The sequence below is a fragment of the Rattus rattus genome, chromosome 7 (assembly GCF_011064425.1).
Source record: "Rattus rattus isolate New Zealand chromosome 7, Rrattus_CSIRO_v1, whole genome shotgun sequence".
NCBI classification, from domain to species: domain Eukaryota; kingdom Metazoa; phylum Chordata; class Mammalia; order Rodentia; family Muridae; genus Rattus; species Rattus rattus.
Window position 1 is genome coordinate 84,633,037 of NC_046160.1, and position 20,649 is coordinate 84,653,685.

The 20,649-nt window shown below is 39.7% G+C and overlaps 1 protein-coding gene across 2 annotated transcripts; it reads left to right on the plus strand.

Annotated features, from left to right (window-relative positions):
• Positions 1–20,254, plus strand: Psma3 (proteasome 20S subunit alpha 3). 2 transcript variants are annotated; one of them, XM_032907899.1, is made up of 11 exons: positions 1–134; positions 1,457–1,539; positions 6,093–6,216; positions 7,730–7,831; positions 7,905–7,978; positions 10,351–10,423; positions 11,499–11,564; positions 13,782–13,828; positions 16,332–16,399; positions 16,724–16,788; positions 17,905–20,254. In XM_032907899.1, exons 1-11 carry the CDS (start codon positions 114–116, stop codon positions 17,947–17,949), a joined length of 768 nt encoding a protein of 255 aa, XP_032763790.1. In that variant the 5' UTR covers positions 1–113; the 3' UTR covers positions 17,950–20,254. The 2 variants fall into 2 exon arrangements, with proteins under 2 accessions (XP_032763790.1, XP_032763791.1); XM_032907900.1 differs by lacking the exon at positions 1–134 and having other exon boundaries at positions 6,098–6,216.
• Positions 20,255–20,649: the final 395 nt, after the last annotated feature.

The following is a 20,649-nucleotide window of genomic DNA, read 5'->3' on the forward strand; positions in this document are numbered from 1 at the left end:
CTATTGGTGGAGAGCGCAGCCAATAGGCGAGCCTGTTACTGGCCTGAGCAGTGTGAGGCTTAGGAGCGGCGCTTGAGGCCTGGAAGCGTTCTGTGGCCTGCCGGGTCGGCACCATGAGCTCCATTGGCACTGGGGTGAGTCTCTCTGCGCCGTCTTTTCCAGCTCCGTGTTGAGGGCAGTAAGGCTGTGGCTCAGAAGGCCGCTGGACCCCGGCGCTGCCCGAGTCCTGGGAACCCCACTGCCTCTGTCTGGGTGACTCCGGCTCCTGCGGTTCGAGCTGGTCTTTACCGCCCCCGTGCATCCACTGCCTGGGGTGCTGAGTCACTTTTATCTCCTGCTTAAGGAAACTGAAAGTGGAAAGTTGCGGGCCTGCCCTAGTGTAAGCGCCCCGGCTCGATCCTCGAGAGGCCCCTGCGAGCCCCTGCTGTTCGCGGTGCCTCAGCCGGAGCCACGAGCGCGTCTTGCGGCCACCGCCCGCAGGTGCAGGTGCTGCGGTGCTGCGGTGCTGCGGTGCTGCGGTGTTGCGGTGTTGCTGACTCACAGGCCTGCTCGGGCTTCCCTGACAGAACCTAGTTAGTTAGTGGACAGTCCCTGGAAACACGTCGATACACAACCTAGAAGAAAGGCTCGATCTCATGAGTTGCCTTTCTCCTTTGTTCTGCTTTTCGTGAACAAGCTATTTTAGGCGAATCTGTAAGCATTTAAAGGGTTATCTGTGAACCTAAGTGCCTCAGATTTTTAAGGAGCATTTTTAAGGAGGATTTGCGAGTTGGACTTTAAATTGTTAGGGCTAAATATACCCGGTGTGTGCAGTGATTTACTCCATCTTTCCTTTGTCTCCCTATAGAACTACTTAGCATTTTGATTACTTGAAATAGAGGCAGTGAACAATGCGTTTCTTGGTTATCCTTGTTTCTCCCAATATTTTGATGCTTGCTGAATATGGTGCACCCCTTTAATCCCAGCACTTGGGAGGTAGAGATAGGATCTCTGAATTGGGGGCCAATCTGGTCTACTTAGTGAGTTCTAGGACAACCAGGACTATGTAAAGAGACCCTGTCTTCAAAACAAAAACACACACACACACACACACACACACACACACACACACACACACACACACACACACTGTTCACCTTATACGTATCCTTGGAGGTCAGAAAAGGGCATTGGATCCCCTGGAACTGGAGTTATAGGTGGTTCTAAACCACCCTGTGAGTTTAGGGAAACCAACCCAGGTTCTCTGCAATAGAAACAGGTGCTCTTAATGACTGAACCATCTAAGGTTATAGTTTTCCTTGAGCAACTGCTGGAATATAATTTTTTTCTTTTCAAAGTAGTTTCTGATAGGATATGACACAGTCCTGGTGTTTGAGCTAGTTAGAAAGAAAAATTGTTCAACTGTTGATGGCAGAGACTTTCGTGTAAACTTAACTCTTGTTCTCTTTGTTTTTAGTATGACCTGTCAGCCTCTACATTCTCTCCTGATGGAAGAGTTTTCCAAGTTGAATATGCTATGAAGGCTGTGGAAAACAGTAGGTAAGAAGCACTGTTTTATTTGGAGTGAGTGTTTAACCAGGCATTATCTTTAATTTTGTATGTTTTGGTAATCAGGCTTTGTTATGTTGCTTTAGCATAAACGTATCATACCCTGAAGTAATCTCAACCCCACACAGTCTTCTTCAGAGCTTCCTCTTCAGAGCTCTTCCTTGAGTGGGTCTTCCGTCTACTTTTGTGTTCCAGGGTTCAAACAGGTAATCAGACTGCATTCTACACTTTTACCCAGTGAGCTGTCCGGTTAGATTATTTTATTTAAAAAAAAAACAAAACAGTTTTGGGGGTTGGTGATTTAGCTCAGTGGTAGAGTCCTTATGTAAATCAGGACTGGGACTGGAGAGATGGCCCGGTGGTTAAGAGTGTTTGCTGCACAGCCATGAGGACTGTGGTGTGGTTCCCAGTACCACCAACAAACTGAGCTTCCAGCAGTTGCCCGTGATTCCAGATATGAGTGTTCCAATTCCTCTTCTGTACATTACCCACCACACATATGCACGTACACTAAGATGTCCACATACTTCAGTAAAAATCCTTTGCCAAGTGGTGTTGCACATCTTTAGTCCTGGCATGTGGAGGCAGAAGCATTCGGATCTCTCTGAGTTGATGGCCTGCCTGTTCTACAGAGTGAGTTCCAGGTTAGCCAGGGCTACACAAAGAAATCCTGTCTCAAAAAACAAAACAAGGGCTGGAGAGATGGCTCAATGGTTAAGAGCACCGACCTGCTCTTCCAGAGGTCCTGAGTTCAATTCCCAGCAACCACATGGTGGCTCACAACCATCCCTCTTCTGGTGTGTCTGAAGACAGCTACAGTGTATTCATATAAATAAAATAAATCTTTAAAAAAGAAAACCAAAAGTCTTTTAAAGAAGTGTTTGGGAAAAAGAAAGAAATGTTAAGAATGTAGCTCAGTCAGTAGTGTTGTGAAGTGCACACAAAGTTCTGGGTTTGACCTCTATGTAGCACTCCATGAACTGGATGTGGTGTTCTAACAGGAAACATTTAAGCTGATAATTTTAAGATTGTGTTTATATCAAAAGGTGATTAATATTTTTCTTGTATTGGGTGTATGACAGGAAAGTGCTTTGCCATTACAAATACCTGTGAAGTTTAAGAAATAGCAAAATAAGTATCAGTATTCAAGTAGATGCCTAAAAGCACTGTACTAGAAATACATGTGCTGTGATTCTGTTTTCGGAAAATGTTCTCATAGGAGTGGAGAGGTGGCTCAGCAGTTGGCTGTGTATTGTTCTTGCAGAGGACCCGTTGGCAGCTCAGGGGAGTCTGACCTCTGCCCTCCACAGACTCCTGCAGTCTTCCACATACCCACACAGGTGCCTTTACATAATTTAAAAAAAAAAAAAGGAAATATGCTCTTAGATAGTTATATGAAAAGACAACGGGGTACTTTAGTTTTTTCTTTTTAGTCTCTTTAAAGAATCCAGCTATGGGGGCTGGGGATTTAGCTCAGTGGTAGAGCGCTTGCCTAGCAAGCGCAAGGCCCTGGATTCGGTCCCCAGCTCCGAAAAAAAGAAAAAGAAAAAAAGAGTCCAGCTATGAAAGTTCTTATTATATAAGGGCTAAGTTGTTAGGCCTAAGATTTATTTATTTTCTGTGTATGTGCGTGTGTGAGCAGAGATCAGAGGACAATTTGTGTATTGTTTTTTTCCCCTATTACGGGATCAAAGATAGGTTCTCATGGCTATCCACTCAGTCACCTTACTAGCCCCACGACTTTTTTTTTTCCTTATTTTTTTTTTTTTCCCCGAGCTGGGGACAGAACCCAGGGCCTTGCGCTTGCTAGGCAAGCACTCTACCACTGAGCCAAATCCCCAACCCCAGCCCCACGACTTTTATACCTTTACTTTATTTTGCATACTCAGTATCTTGCTCAAACTGACATAGGACTTCTGTATAGCCTAGACCTTAAAACTTCTGGTCCTCTGGCTTCAACCTTCTGAATTCTGGAGTTACAGATTTGTCATTAGGCCCAGAATTGGGTATCTTATATTTTTAAAAATTATTGGGGAATCTCAAAAAATGTTTATTAGTGCAGGCTATAGTTTATGCCATTACTTAACATATTAGAAATAAAAGCTGAAAAATTAAATATTAGTTTATAATAAACAGGTTTACATTGCTTCTCTTAAAATAATAGTTCTGCCTTTCCCCAGCCTTGGTTCCCTGTATATTTTTGAGGGGTTTTCCTAACCAGACACTTAGGCAGACAGGAGCTGGCAGGTTCTTTATTTATTAAAATAAATGTACTAATACTGTTTGCAAAGTTATTGTATAAATTAGCCAGTGTAATGTAGTTTGCTTGGACAGTACTGCCTAGCAGTACTGTATAGCATGTGTGGGTCTTATGTTCCATCCTCAGCACCACACTAAGAAAAAAGAAAGTTTTCCTCAAAAAAAAAAAGAACAAGTTGACAGAATTTATTGGTCTTAACAACAAATACCTAATGATAAACTGCTCACCTATTTACTATTTAATATTATTACTAATAAACATTACTAATAACATTTATTAAAATGACTTAAAGTTGTAAATAGCTCGCTTTATACATAAGTTTTACATATTCAGGTTCAGCCAGCTGAAGCTAAAAAATACTCAGAAGAGCCAGCCATGGTGGCACACACCTTTAATCTCGCAGTCAGGAGGCAGAGGCAGGAGGATCTATCTCTTTGAGTTCTAGGCCAGCCCAGTTTACAGAGTCAGTTCTAGCACAACCAGGGCTACACAGAGAAACCTTTCTGGAAAAAACAACAAAACAAAAAGAAGAACTTGGAAAGGGCTCCAAATGTAGCTTTTTTTTTTTTTTTTTTTTTGGAGCTGGGGACCCAACAGGGCCTTGCCTTCCTAGGCAAGCGCCTACCACTGAGCTAAATCCCCAACCCCAAATGTAGCTTCTTGGTAATATGCTTGCCTAGCAAGCTCAAGCCCCAGGTCTGATCCCTACAACAGAGACACAACAAAGACAAGCAAGACAAGTCCCTATAGGGCTAGAGACGTACCTTAGTGGTGCTTGCTAACTGTGCAGGAGGCAGAGTCCAATTCCTAGCACTCAAAGGAAAATGGTAAGTTTTATAAAAGTGGTAACAGTTGCATATTAATTAACATTAGTAACAAGTTAATGAAATGAAAATCAGGAAGAGGACCAGGGGTGTAGCTGAGTTTTAGAGCAGCTGCCTAACATATGCAAAGTCTGGTTTGATTTCTAGCGCCTCTCTTTACCAGCAACAGAGGGATAAAGTAAGAAACACCTTAGTCTGGAGATAGTGTCGTATGGTTTGTCCCTTTTACTTGAGGTGGAGCTGAGTTGTAACAACATAGATTTTATTGATTTGTGTATTAACTAGTAGTACATAGTTATTGCAGGAGAAATAGGTGAACAAAATAAAGACGAGGACTTAGATTAGCTTGTATGTAGCTGTATCTTTTCTTGTGTGTGTTATGCACCCTTTTGTTCCTTTGTTCATTTTTGTTTCTGAGACAAGGTTTCTCTATGTAACAGCCCTGGCTGTCCTGGAACTCCCTGTTCCTGGTTGGCTTCAGATTCATAAACATCCTCCTGCTTCTGCCTCCAGAGTGCTGGGAATGACGGAATAAGTGGGAGCACCATCACAGCCGGCTCTTTTGTTGGGCTTGGTGTGGAAGACACCTTTAATCCCAGCACTTGAGAGAGGAAGAGGGCAGGTTGTTGTGAGTTCCAGCCAAGGGCTACATAGTACGACTGACTCTTTGTTGCTGTTGTTTGAGGCAGGGAGCCACCACACCTTCCCTCTAATTTTTAAATATTTTAAAATGGGCCAATAAGATGGCTCCTTCTTTGGGGCACCTGTCACCATCCTGGTGACCTGAATTTGATCCCTAAGGTCCACATGATGAAAGGAAAAAAGTAACTCCCTTGGTGTGTCCTCTGTCCTCTTTGAATATGACTTTGAGAACACACACATGCAGGCACACATAGAATATAAATAAATTAAAAATGTGATGCCAAGTTTAACAACAACAACAAAACATGTTTAAAATACCTTATATGCTTTAAGTATTATATCTTGTTTATTACTAAGATAAGGTCCCTGTATCTTAGCTTGTCCTTCAACTTACAATGTAGCAGAGGATGACCTTGAATTTCTAATCCTCTTGCCTCTAGTGCTGGGTTATAGATGTGTACCACTATGCCTAATTTCTGTGTAGTGCTGGGAAAACACTCCCAATTAGGCTGTCATCCTCAGTCCTAAATTAGCTTTGAGAGTGAGTCCCATATAGTCTAGGTTGCTTCTAACCTCTCAGGTACTCCTTTGACCTTGAATTTTGATGCTCTTGCCTCACCTCCCAGGCCGGGATTATCAGTATGTTCACACCTTTTTGTTTTATGGTGCTAGGGACTGAATCTACTGTGTTCTTCAACCTGGGCCATCACTCTATTATCTGAACTGTAGTCAACCCTTTGATCTTTGCTTGTTTTTCTTTTTTAATTCTTACTAAGTTTCTTCTATTTCAGCTAAAAAAATTTTTTTTCTTGTTTCAGTACAGCTATTGGGATCAGATGTAAAGACGGTGTTGTGTTTGGGGTAGAAAAACTAGTCCTTTCTAAACTTTATGAAGAAGGCTCCAATAAACGTCTTTTCAATGTTGATCGACATGTTGGAATGGTAAGATCACACTTTAAAATGTTCATCTTTGTTTTCTTCAATTTCTTTTGAGATAACCAAAATATTAAAGTCTGTTTTAAGAGTTCATTCATTTCTTACTATTAAGGCAGTAATATATGATTGAGCAGCCACAATAATAATACATTTATTATTGTTTTGATCAACTCAATGTCTAAAACAATTTCATAATGTTACTGGTGACAAGAAAACCAAGTTGTTTTAAAGATGAGAGAGTGAGGGATGCAGAGGATGCAGAAATAAGATCTTAACAGCGTAGATGATTGGGGGATGATAAGTGCTTGGGAGGTGAAGGATGTCAAGCTTTTTGCATCCATCATGGCGTTGTCACTCGTGTTCTCAGAGCACTTTATTGTAAAGTCTAGGGAGAAGAAATGATGTAAAGTAAACGGACGAGGGAACATGGAGTTTCTTAGGCATCTCCTCTAAGTTCTGAAGCTGCTCTCTAAGCTCAAGTGTAAGCCAGACCATAAATACACACCGGGCATGCCCTGAAGGGACCACGTGTAGATGATGCTTTATTCCGTAGGAACAGCCAAGATGAAAACATACTGCGCTAATCTTCACTGCTATCTGATGGGAAGAAAGCAGCTTGTGTTCGAGGTGTCATGGTGTGGGCTCTTCACATAATTTAGATCATTTAATCCTGACCATTCCACTTTTACAGATGAGCTAACAGATGCTTAGCTACTAAAGGAAAATTTGGATTCAAACTTCCTTTTAGTGTTATTCCAGATGTGTTACACAGTAACATTCAGTAGTAGCTTTATTTCTAAGAGAGATGCAGTGCTATACACAAAAAGAATTGAGAGTAGCCAGTAAGCCTTAAGGTTTTCTTTTCCTTCATAAGGATTGTCCCAATCATTTTCTGTCTGCACAGATTTATTGCTTGTGCTTGTGGTGTTCTGATGAGACTTGTCAAAGGAAAACTGGTAGAAGGCGGTTATGTAGTCCTTTACAATAGGCACCTGCAGGGGGGAAATGTTTTAATCCTATTCTAGATGCTCAGATTTATCCTTTTTCTTATATAAAGCCCAAGCTGTTGGCATTCTTCATACTGGGGAGTTGGCTGGGCCTGGTAGCTCAGGCCCCCATGCTAGTTACTCCAGAGGTTGAGACAGGAGGATCCCTGCCTCAAGGCTCAACTAATTACACAGGAATTAGCAAGATGGTGGGACAGTTAAGGCCTAATTCCTTCTTTCTATACTTGTTATCAAAATGCCTTTTAAAAACTGTAATCAAAATGTTAAACTATTAGATAAGCTAATAATAGACTATTTGCCTTTGGTTTGTAACGGGCTTGTTGTAGGCCTGTGTTAAAGTGGTCCTCTCTCTCTCTCTCTCCAGTGTTGTAGGCCTGTGTTAACGTGGTCCTCTCTCTCTCTTTCTCTCTCCAGTGTTGTAGGCCTGTGTTAACGTGGTCCTCCCTCTCTCCAGTGTTGTAGGCCTGTGTTAATGTGGTCCTCTCTCTCTCTCTCTCTCTCTCTCTCTCCAGGCAGTGGCAGGTTTGTTGGCAGATGCTCGTTCCTTGGCAGACATAGCAAGAGAAGAAGCGTCCAACTTTAGGTCTAACTTTGGCTATAACATTCCTCTAAAAGTAAGTTGACAAATATGTTGATGAACCTTTTGAACAGTAATGGAAATGTACTGATGAAGTCTTTTCTTCCCAGCATCTTGCAGACAGAGTGGCCATGTATGTACACGCGTATACACTCTACAGTGCTGTTAGACCTTTTGGCTGCAGGTATGAAATTTTGTGAAACCTTTAAGTCATATTTATACAGCAGTTGTTTTTCTACACGAATTAACCTTTTATTAAAAATGTCTGTCCCAGTGCTGGGGTACACTCAGCTTTTTTTTTTTTTTAAAGATTTATTTATTTATTTTATGTACAGCATTCTGCCTGCATATGTGACTGCAGGCCAGAAGAGGGCACCAGATCTCATTACAGATGGTTGTGAGCCACCATGTGGTTGCTGGGAATTGAACTCATGACCTCTGGAAGAGCAGTCAGTGCTCTTAACCGCTGAGCCACCTCTCCAGCCCCTACACTCAGCTTTAATGTGGATGCCAGCACCCCAAACTCAGGTCGTCGTGCTTATATGACAACTCTCTACTACCTGAGACATCTCTCAGGTTCCCCCGACTGGCCTCTTGGACATATTGAAATATAAATTCTCACCAAGAAGTAGTAGGCAACCATTAAAAATATACATAAAAGCTGGGTCTGATGTTACATGCTCGTGATCTCAATCCTTAGGAGACTGAGGTAAAGAGGACTGGCACAAATTCAAGGCCATCTTGGGCTACATAATAAGTTCAAACCTGGGCAATCTAGAGACACAGTCTCAAAAAACAAAACATAAAAACTGTTGGAATAGTGAAAGGAATTATAGAAGTCTTAAGGTCAGGAAGAAACTTGTAATCGTGATTTTAATCTGATTATAATAAATTCTCTGTAGTTAAGTCCCTGATTCTTGACAGGAGGTACAGCTGTTTAGACATCTTTGAAAATGTCTATTGTTAAAATGAAGTGTTAAAAAGAGGGGATTCAGTTATAGCAAGAAGTATCATCGGTGTTATAACATGTTATAAGAGTCTTTGGGAGAACTGTTATGATGATGTTTGAAACGAAGACATTATTGGTTGGAGCTGTAACTCAGTAGAACGCTTCCTAACAGCTTATAAGCTAGGAATGCTGTGTCTGTAACCTTGTTCAGGAGGTATTAGTGGGAAGATCAGAGGGTATTCTTAGCTACATAGGTTAAGGCCAACCTGGGATCCAAGAGACTGACACCAAGTAGAGTAAACAAAACTTAGTTGGCCATGCTTTATCATAGCCAAGTATCTTTATATAGCTGTAGTTCTAAGTTGCTTATCAGCTATCTTTAAATACAGAAATGACAGATCTATTGAAAACCTGAGTTTTCAATCATTAGCAGTGTTAGAGCCAGTGGGGCATTTGTTAAATTAGTTAAAGGTTTCACTCTAATGGCACTTGGAACCCCTCTCTTTTGACTTCCTATATTGCCTTTCCATGTTCATCAGCTCTTTTCTATGAATAATGGGTTTTTTGAGAATATACTGTGAACCAGTTCTTAATGGTGGGACACAGATGTCACACTGATTAAACAAACCTTAGAGATGAAATGACAGGATTCTGGCATTAGTACTGAATGTGGTGGGACAGCAATTAAGGTGTGGTCTGTTTCTGGAAAGGTGATAGGGAAAGATGCATGAAGTATTGGGGGTGGTGAAGAATATCTTCTGTGCTGGTGTGAGGTATGGGCACTTAGGGAGTGCAGAGGTAGTAGAAAGGTGTGTAGACAGAGATGATCGCACAGATATGCAAAGGCCGGAGTGTAACAACTCCAAAAGGACATGTGTGGGGCTTTTAAATGATAGTCTCTCTCTCTCTCTGTCTCTCTCTCTGTCTCTCTCTGTCTCCTCCTCCCTCCCCTCCCTCCCTCCCTCCTCCCTCCCCTCCCTCTCTCCCTCCCACCCCCTCACACGCACATCCTGAAGGAGGAATTACCTCAGTTAGGAAGGGAAAAGAGGGTACTGATTGGGATTGTCGGCTCCTAAGATGATCCACAGGATGCGATAGGTAAAATAAGGCACAGTTCTCTAAAGTAAAAGCAGTGTAGGTACAGAGAACTGGTAATTCACGACCATTTAACAACCTGATTTTAATTTGTTGAGCATACAGAGATATTGAGCCATTTCTGACCATTGTAGAAAAATGACAAGAGGAACAGAGGAACACTGGGGAATCAGATGTAGGATGCTTTTAGGCAGAAATTGTGCCCTTGGCTGTTTATTGTGCAGTGACTTTCCTCCTCAGACCTTTTAGTTGTTTTCTCATTACTTGTCTGTAATTCTTGTGCTACATTTCTGACAGTGCAGAATAAAGTTTCATAAGAAAGGCTGATAAGCAAACCAGTGATGTGGATTTTGAATGCTGTAGTTTAATAATAGTTTAGTGGTTTTATTGTAGCTGTATTATAAAAAACAAGTTATGTTAGCAATTTATCTGAGAAAATCTAATTTCAGTTTCATCACAGTGATCTTCTATACAAATGGTATTGAGAACTGTTTTAAACTCTTTTTATGCAGTTTCATGTTGGGGTCTTACAGTGTGAATGATGGTGCACAGCTCTATATGATCGATCCATCAGGTGTTTCATATGTGAGTACATTTTTTAAAGTTATTTAATTTTTTTTATAATTAAATGGTATTGTCATTTATCACACTTGGATTATATAACAGAATTTTATTTAAATTCTGTTAAAGCTAGGCATAATGATAGACCAGTAGTCCCAGTTTCTGGGTTGAAGAGAGGAGGAGGCAAGAGGATTACAAATTCAAGGCAAGCCTTGGCTATCACAAAAAGATCTTGCCAACTTACTGAAGACCTGGTCTCAGAGTAGAAGAAGCTCCTGGGGAGAGTCTGATGGTTAGACGCCTGCCTACAGTGTGTGAGGCCTTGGCTTCAATCCGCAGCATTTTAAGAATAAATAAGACCCTAACTTATTTAAGGAAAGCAATTTTTCATAATAAACATGTTATGAAGCAGAGAAAACTCATAACTGACTTTTAGTATACTCTATAAGAACTACCTAGTAAACAGTGTTTTGATGTGTGTGTGATTGTCTCATCATTGTATTATATCTTAATATGGATATATGGCAAAATATGCTCAGGGGTGGGGTAGTTCCTGGGATTTACAAGGCCGTCAGTTGGAAATCTAGCATGGCAGTGGGGGCAAAACCTAATTTTTTAAGTTGGATTTATGCATTTTGTGTTTGTGTGTACGTGTTTGCCTGCATATATGTGTGGATTGGGTGTGCTTGGTGCCTGTGAAGGTTAGAAGATGACATTGGATCCCCTGGAATTATGGATGTTCATAAACAGTCATGTAGGTGCTAGGACTTAAATTTGGGTCTTCTGTAAGAGCAACAAGTGCTCCTGACCATTGAGCCACTTCTCCAACCACAACCTACATTCTTCTAGAATTAGGTGTGCTATGTCAAACTCCTTATGTTCATGTGACTTACCTGGCTATTTTTTAACTTGCTGGGGGCTTGTTTGTTTTTGAGACAAGGTTCTCACCATGTAGTCTTGGCTGGCCTCCAAATCAGAGATTTACCTGCCTCTGTGTCTCAAGTACACCACAACCAGCAAATCAGAAACTAAACATAACTCTTTTAATGTCAGGAAATATATAGTAATTGACTTTTTTCTTCATTTCCTTTTTAAATAGGGTTACTGGGGCTGTGCCATTGGCAAAGCCAGGCAAGCTGCAAAGACAGAAATAGAGAAGCTTCAGGTAAAGTATATTGAATGCTGGGTTTTGCTAGAAGTGGGATTTACAAATCTCTTAGTGCGGTATAATGCACTGATGTTTGTGAAACTAATTGGTTAAATAGGAAACATGACAGCACATTACCTATGACTTGTATCATGTGTCCATGTATGATTTTGATGCTTCTGTAAAGCCTCAAGGAAGAAAAAAGTACTTGACAACTTTTAAAGATCTGTTTTGTGTGTATGACCGGTTTGCCTGTGTGTATGTCTGTATACTGCATGTGTGTCTAATATCCAAAGAGGCCAGAAGGAAGTATCAGGTTCCCTGGCAAAATAGTTAGTGATGGCTGTGAGTCATTTTGTAAATGCTTCAAACTGAAGCTGGTCCTCTGCAAGAATGTCAAGTACAGTTAACCTTTGAGCCATCTTTCCACTCCCCAAACGACTTTTTATCTATACTGCTACAAAAAATTTTGAAGTCTATTCTAGATCAACTGCAATAAAGATTTTAGGGTTTTTTTGTTTGTTTGTTTGTTTGTTTTTGTTTTTGTTTTTCTTCTGCATCTTGTCTTTGGACACAGCTTTTAATCTTAAAAAATTAAATGTCTGCTCAAGTGTTTTCCCTTACTTTGTGCCTAGAGAAAGTGTGAAATTTAAAACTACCTACTTTAAATGTGGGTTGATGGTCCACCCTTGTAATTCTGGGATTCAGAAGGCTAAGGCAGCAGGATTGCTGCACGTTTAGAAGCCAATCTGGACTATACAGTGAGATCCTATTTCAGATTTAAACTACCCACTTTCTACTATCCATGAACCAGATGTTCAGCTATTAATAATTAAAATATTTTATTTAAAACCTGGTTTTTCCAAATAATTAACTATTGTCTGCTTTTGTTATGTGAACTTTGAAAAGTCTTACTTGTAATTATATGAATGGGAATGTACACTTGTGAATGCAGTTGCCCACAGAGGCCAGAGGAACATGTTACCCCACCCCCCAGCCCCCATCCTGAGCTGAAATTACAGGCAGTGGCCATTAGCTACCTGACATGGGTACTTGTCCTAAACAGAAAACAAGCAAAACATTAATGAACCTCTTTGAAAAACAACATAATTAAATTTCTCATTTCACAACTCAAATCACTGAGTATAATCTTTCCTCACTTTAGTGTCTGAAACGTAAAAACCAGATTTCCTCAAACACTGTTTTAAACCTGTCATTAAAGCTCCAAGTCTGCCCTTGACCTCCACCTCCCCAGTGCTGAAGCCCAGCTGCGCCATCACACTAGCCAGCTACTTCATGTGATGGCTGGGCACTTAAGCGGGGTTTTCTCCTGACTTCTAATTGTTTGTTGATGGAATAATTAATGGTTTCTATTGTAACATCTTTTTTATTTTTATGGTGTGCTCCTGGAAGTACCAGGGATCGTGGTGTATGCCACTGTTCATTGAGCCTCTCACCTGCCTTTGGCATCTTGCTTTTTTTCCTTTTTCCTACTTTTGCTTTGTACTTTTATCTTCCATGAAATAAAAGAAAATATAATTCCTTTAATATATAAAATATTCCTTTAATAATTTGCCTAATTTTAACGTTTAAAAATATTGTTTTATCTGGGCATGCCTTTAATTCCAGCACATTGGAGTCAGAAGCAGGTGGCCTTCTTTTTAAATTTGAGGCAAGCCAGGGGATACATAGTGAGACTCTCAGATTTTGTTACTTATTTTATGTGTGTATGTGTGTGTGATCTAATTTTGTGGGTACATGCATACAATGGCTTGTGAGTAGAGGATAGAAGATGGCTCAGCATATGGGTCCTGGGACTCAGGCTCAGGTTGTCAGGTTTTGTGGCATTTGCCATTACCCGCTCAGCCACCTCTACAGCTTTTAATTGTTGTTAACTTAAAAGGTGTCCCTGGAACTGCAGAGATGGATCAGTGGTTAAGGACACTCACTGTTCTTGCAGTGGACCTGGTTTCAGTTCATAGCATACACCTGTCAGTGCATCACTACCTGTATAATTAATTGAAGTGAGTTGTTGTCAATTCTAAAGAAAAAGAACACTGGTGATTAAATACCAACTTATGAAAATAGTTAATCAAATAGAAACTTGATAAATTTCTTCTTTCTTTTTTTTAAGACAGTGTCTACATGTATCCTTGGCAGTTCTGGAACTTGCTGTGTTTGACCACTCTCAGTCTTTATACATGATACAAAATTAATTAGTATGCTTTCTTATAGATGAAGGAAATGACCTGCCGTGATGTAGTTAAAGAAGTTGCAAAAATGTAAGTTGTTTGAGATTTTATCTGCCATCCACAAGAAAAACCTTACATGACCTAATCTCTATATAAAATGTTAAGAGGCTATTATGTGTGAACACTTTTTGTGTGTATGGGATGTGTGTACTGGGAACGCAAGGCTTTGAACAGGTTAAGCATATGTATACACTACCACTGAGCTATACCTTTAGCCTGAATATATTCAAGTTACATCTTTATTTTTATTTAGAAACAGAAGTTTCACAGTATAGCCCTAGAAACCAAAAGAAGATCCACCCACCTGTTTCTACCTCTGCTGGGATTAAAAGCATATGCTCCCATGATGGGAAATTTAACGTCTTCTCAAAGATAGGAAGAGAACATAGTAGACTTTTAGAAATTACTTTTGAATGCTTACAGGATTGGAGAAATGGCTCAGTGGTTAAGAGTGCCTGTTCTTGCAGGAGACATGGTCCTCTTCTGACCTTCAAGGTCAACAAGCATGCACCTGTGCGTGCGCGCACACGTATACACACACACACACACACACACACACACACACACACACACACACACATACACACACACACACACAGCATTCATACACATAAAAGTAAATCTAAAAAAAGTTTTTCTTTTTTTTTTTTATATATTATTTAATGGATATGAGTACACTGTAGCTGTCTTCAGACACACCAGAATAGGGTATTACAGATGGTTGTGAGCCACCATGCGGTTGCTGGGAATTGAACTCAAGACCTCTGGAAGAGCAGTCAGTGCTCTTAACCAATGAGCCATCTCTCCAGCCCCCTAAAAAAAGTTTCTTATACAACTGCTTAAACACTACGTATGTGTTGTTAGAATTGAACATGGGCCTCATACACACTCTGTTCTGACATCAAGCCATACACTTAGCTTCAGTAATTTTATCTTGTAGGTTTATAGCTATTTCTGTGTGTGATTTATGAAGCTGACTAGTTTTTTAGTCTTTTTCTGGCTCATCGTCACATTTATTTATTTGTTAACATGTTGTGAAATGGTAAGCAGTGGAGTCAGAAGACCTGCTGAGTAATAATTCAGAAAGAATTATTATTAATTTGTGAGGAGTAGTAATGCAGGCCAGTCACAGCACCCAGGAGGCAGAAGCAGGAGTCTGTGAGTTGGAGGCCAGTCTGGTCTACAGAGCAATTTCCAGGGCAGTCAGGACTACACAGAGAAAGCCTTGTCTCAAAAAAACCAAAAAAATTAAATTTAGATCAAAGAATGCAGACACTTGCTGTTAAAATATTATGTAGAGTACTCACTTTCTAGCTGCCTTTTCAGGTAAACTACATGAAAAGACTGAGTTGGTTCTTTGTGCAATAGTATTTTTCAGGTTTTGCATTTGTATACAAACAAGGAAAAATCTGGGTTCTATCATAATAATAGATGGTGCTTATAATCTCTTACTATTTCCTCTCTTGCCAAGCTCATCTCTCCTCCTCTACCTTCCCTTCTGAAGCATTCTTTCTTTTTTAAATCAGTTAAGAGCCATCTTACATTGGAAAATGAAAGTAGTTCCTTAAAATAGTTTTGAGTGTGGAACCACCCATGGTCTGTTGCTGAAGCAGTCTTTGAAGATCCTGTTGGAGGTCAGCCCTCTGGCACCTTTCATACCCTTGTGTGATTGGTGGTGCTTGTTCTTCTTCAGAGAACCATCTTTCATCCTGTAACTGAGGTGCTCTCCTGTATTATATGGCGAGGCTTTAGCAGAGCCTCTAAAAGGAAGGAGATGGAAAGCTTTTTCCCATCACACGGAGTTTTGTCATTTTGAGGACAGCCTTGAATTCAGGCTCTTCCTACCCTAACTTCCTGGGGTTGTAGGCATGAGCCATGGCTGCCAGCGGAAACTCAGTTGTTCACTGTTGCTGCAGCTGGTTATGGGCCTTCTTGTTTGTAACGTATGGCACCATAAGAACCAATTTGAGTGGCATTTAAGCTATCTGGATAGATGGTTTAAATTATTAGTTAGTTTCTGAAATATTTGTTTACGAATAGAAAAAATGGGTGTCTTGAAAAGGCACAGTTCATGAAATCTGTTTTCTTTCTGGTGTCTTTTATTTGAAGCTCTAAAACATTATCAAAATAAGCATAACTTGAAAAATAGAGGGATATCAGTATTTGTAGGTTTTTCCTGTGTAATTTGCCATTTTGAGAAAAAAAACCTTTTATTTTCTGTGTATAAATATTTTTGCTTGCATGTACCATGTCTGTTTGTGGTACCTGAAGAGACTGGAGAGGGTTTTGGATTGGGGGAATGGGTTAGAGGTGGTTCTAAGTCAATACTGTGTATGCTGAGAACCAAACCCAAATGATCTTAAAACTGAGAAATCTCTCTAGCTCCTAATTTGTCTTTCCTAATGTTGAACTAGACTGGAGAGTATATCATTTTATAAATAACACCAGACACACAATGTCTACTTTGTACTGTTTATAGAACTTGTGTTTGGACTTGACCAATTTTGTGTTAATTTCTTTTTTTCTGTTGTAGAATTTACATAGTACATGATGAAGTTAAGGATAAAGCTTTTGAACTAGAGCTCAGCTGGGTTGGTGAATGTAAGTTACGTTTGTACATTTATTCTAGAATTCATTGCACTTGAAGACAAGTTAGTGAAAATTCTGTGCAATAACTGACTGATCTTGTGAGGAGTTCTCATTGAAATAGCTACATGGTGTCTCCTTGTCCAGACTTAAGTCAAATTTACTGTTGTTTTCAAGTAAACTCACCTTGTGAGCAATGATTATTTGGGTAGGGGGGAGGGAGGAAACAACAAGAAATGAACCCTATCTAGTTTTAGATGATGGAGAGTTCACAGTTTTTTAAATCATAATCCTTATAAATCTAAACCCTCATTTTTAATACGTGGTTTGATTTTATAGTAACTAAAGGAAGACATGAAATTGTTCCCAAAGACGTAAGAGAGGAAGCAGAGAAATATGCCAAGGTAAGCTAGCAACATAACCTTCTTCTAAACTGTCATGCTGTGAGCCATAAGGCAGTTTGCGTGATGTTTGTGTGAACTAAGGATAAACCGTTTTTAGGTTATCGCTAGTGGGGATATGTTGTTGTAAAAATGTAAAAATAATAAAGAGTAACGGTGTACGGTGTCTTTTACCCCGCTAGCTCTGTACCGCGGTGCCCAGATATCTGCTAGATATCTTGGCGGAAACACATCCCAGCTGCACACTTTCTTACACTCAAACCCTCACATAAAAGAACATACAACACAGTAATCTTAGATCCAATAGGTAAGATATAATTGTCCACTTAAACATACAAAGCCCGGTACCATCCATCTCTTAGGAACATTAATAACAACCTGTAAATACACAGAGCAGAATCTTAACATCACCTGCCGTGGCTTCTCCCCTCTCTTCGTCTTTCCTTCTCCTCCTAGTTTCCTCCTCTTCCTTCAAACTTCTCTCCCGCCCATCATTCCTTCTCCTCCAATGACAGGCCTCCTATCCTGTACCTGCCTCACCTATGACATCATCCTACAGGGATAGATTTGTCATAGCTCTAAACTTTTTTTGTTGGTGGTGTTCATGCTTTGTCTTTTTTTTTTTTTTTCCTGGAGCTGGGGACCGAACCCAGGGCCTTGCGCTTGCTAGGCAAGTGCTCTACCACTGAGCTAAATCCCCAACCCCTGTTTTGTCTTTTTTTAAAAAGGAGTTGTCTGCTTGAAAATCTCAGGGTTGCTGGGCATGGCGGTGCACACTTGTGTTTACAGCAATAGGGAGGCAGAGGCAGGAACAGCTCTCAGTTCAAGGCCAGCCTGGTCTACAAAGCAAGTTCTAGGTCAGATAGGGCAACACAGAAACCCTGTCTCTAAAAACCAAAAAGAGAAAGGGGGGGGGGGGGGAGGAGAGAAGAAAATTCCAGGTTTTTCTCTCCAGGACATTTAATGCTTTTATCCATAGGACAAGAAAGATAGACTGTGGGTTATCTTTAAGTGTGGTATTTTTCAGGTATAAATAATTTGTAATTACAGATGTTTAAAATGCAGGTTCCATAAGATGTACCAAGATGAAAAACTTAAAACACTTCTTTCTTTTAACAGGAATCTTTGAAGGAAGAAGATGAATCAGATGACGACAATATGTAACATTTCACCATCCTCTGGTGTCCATTTCTGTGACAGTTGCATATGGCTAGCACCATGGATTATATATACCCACTGACCAATTTTCATTAAATTTTGTCTTATAAACATTGTTGGGTAATTGAGGATATCTGCGTTATATTAAAATGTAGATTCATGTTTGATTAGAAATTCTAGGAACTGGGCCTGGAGAGATGGCTCAGCAGTTAAGAGCTGCTCTTCCAGGGGACATAGGTTCAATTCCCAGCACCCACATGGCAGCTCACACCTTTGTAACTCCAGCTCCAGGTCTCTGACACCTAGACACAGAGTACTTGCAGGCAAAACACCAATGAATATAAAATAAAAATAAATGATATATATATTTACACATATAACAAATATATACAAATATGTATGTTATACAGACACATATGTGTGTATATACATATAAATTCTTGGTGCTATTCTGGTGTGGTAGTATATGTCTTTAATCCTAGTACTCTGGAGGCAGAGGCAGGTGGATCTCTTGAGTTCAAGGCTAGTATTTAAAAACAAAAACAAATGTAGTGCCCAGACTAAGGCTGAAAGATTGAGCCCACAAGTCAATTTACAATTCCATTTTGTTTTAACTAGAATTAAAAGAATAATTTTACATTTATTTTTATTTTTTGCATGTTTATGTATATTACAGTGCCATGCCTGGTGCTCATGGAGGTCAAAAGAATGCTTTAATCTAGAACTAAAGTTATGGAGGACTGTGAATCATGTATGTTCGAAACTGAACTTGGGTCCTGTGTAAGAGCAACACGTCCTCTTAACCACTGAGCCATCTCTCCAGCCCTCTTTGACTAGAATGATCATATTCTACTGTGGTTCTTGTATAATGTTTTTTTTTTTTTTTTTTAATGTTTTGTTTAATGTAGGGATATCCTGTAACCACTATTGAGGACTAACCTGCCTTTTGTGGAAAATGTGACATATTCTAATTTGACATCAATACAGACAACATTTATTTTCAGACTGCATAAATATCTTATGACTGGAAATTATCTTGATATTGGCACCTGAAACAAAAACTTAAAAGTTTCAAACCGGGCTTAAATATTTCATGTAATAAAATGTTTATAGTACTTATCTGATAAGAAAGAGTTCTTTTGGTTTGTTTCTGTTACTTTTGGTTTATTTGAGGCAGAGTTGTCTTCCTACATAAGCCCTGCCTGTCCTGGAACTTATTACATAGGCCAGGCTGGCTTTGAACTCTCGAGATCACCTTGCCTCTGCCTCCACCACACCTGGCCCTGTTTCTGTTGTTAAAATGACCTAAAAAAAAGAAAATCAAATTTAGATTGTCAGTATCTCTGAAACAATTTCCTTTGTAAGACAAGTGGCAAAATTAAAACTATGTATATTTTTTAAACATAAAGTAAACACATACTACAATACAGATAAGATACCAGAAGAAACTCCAAATGAAAACGTCTTGAATGTGTAACTTTCTGTTTGTTGTATTCATCTGTTGAAATGTAATCTAGAGCTGACCTATATTTTACATTCTGGAACATCGCTGTATCCATATTGTATTCCTCATACTTAGGCTGTTTCTAAGAGGAAGACAGTCCTATGTATTCCCCACAGAGCCACCATAAGATCTCAAAACCACCAAAGTTCCTCCCCACTAAAGGCCCTTCAAGTGTTTAATATTTTTATCATAAATTATGTTTGTAACTAACCATGTGCAGTTCCACCACCCAGAACATGAGTTGTTTTAAATCAGACAAGGCATGGTACCACATACATTGTAATTCTAGTTCTCTAGAAGGTAAGATAGGAGAATTTAGAGGTCAACTTGGGATAAGGAGTGAGTGAGTTTCAGGCAAATCTGGAGACTCTTACTTAACAAGAAGCTTCTTGTAGGTATATCTGTGAGTTCTAGGACACCCTGGCCTATAGAGTTAGTTCCAAGACAGGCAGAACTACACAAAAGAAACTTTCAAAAAAACAAAAATACACGTCTAATTCAACTTCAGTTGCCTAACAACTGTCAAAAGCATGCAAGATTAAAGACAGAAAATAGAAACTGATTCTTACCCTTTATAAAATACTCTGAAAAGCCCCATAGTGATGAAACTGCTATTGCTATCTTGCTCCCTATAATCTGACTACTTTTCAAGAGTTACAGGGCAAAAGGCATTCATTCTCATAACCCAAGATGTTTTACCGTCTATTTATATCCACTGTCTATTCAGCTTGAACTGTGTTACACAATAGGTAACTGTATTTATTGTGCTTTGTATATTTGAACATTAAAATGTTCTTTTTTGATCATCTCACTCCTTGAAGGGTAAATTACTATGTATGTCTTTTTGGTTCATATAGAACATTTTTCTTACAAAGTAGACACTGGGAATTAAAGAGGTGGCTTAACGGTCTCCAGTGCTTGCTGCTTCTGCAGAAGACTAGAGCTCAGTTCCCAGCACCCCTCAGGGGCTCACAGTTGCCTGTAAACCCAGCTCCAAGGGTCCAGCCCCCTCTTCTGGCTTTTTTGGGTAGCAGGATGTAGACATATGTGTGGGTAAAGCACTCATACAGTTACAATAACATTTTTTTTTTTAATTTAGGATAGGCGGAAGGTTTTGATCATCAGTAAAAAGCAGTAATTTTGACGGGTTATTAGGACCTCTACAATGTATACCACTGCAACTAAGTTAAAATTTTCAAGAT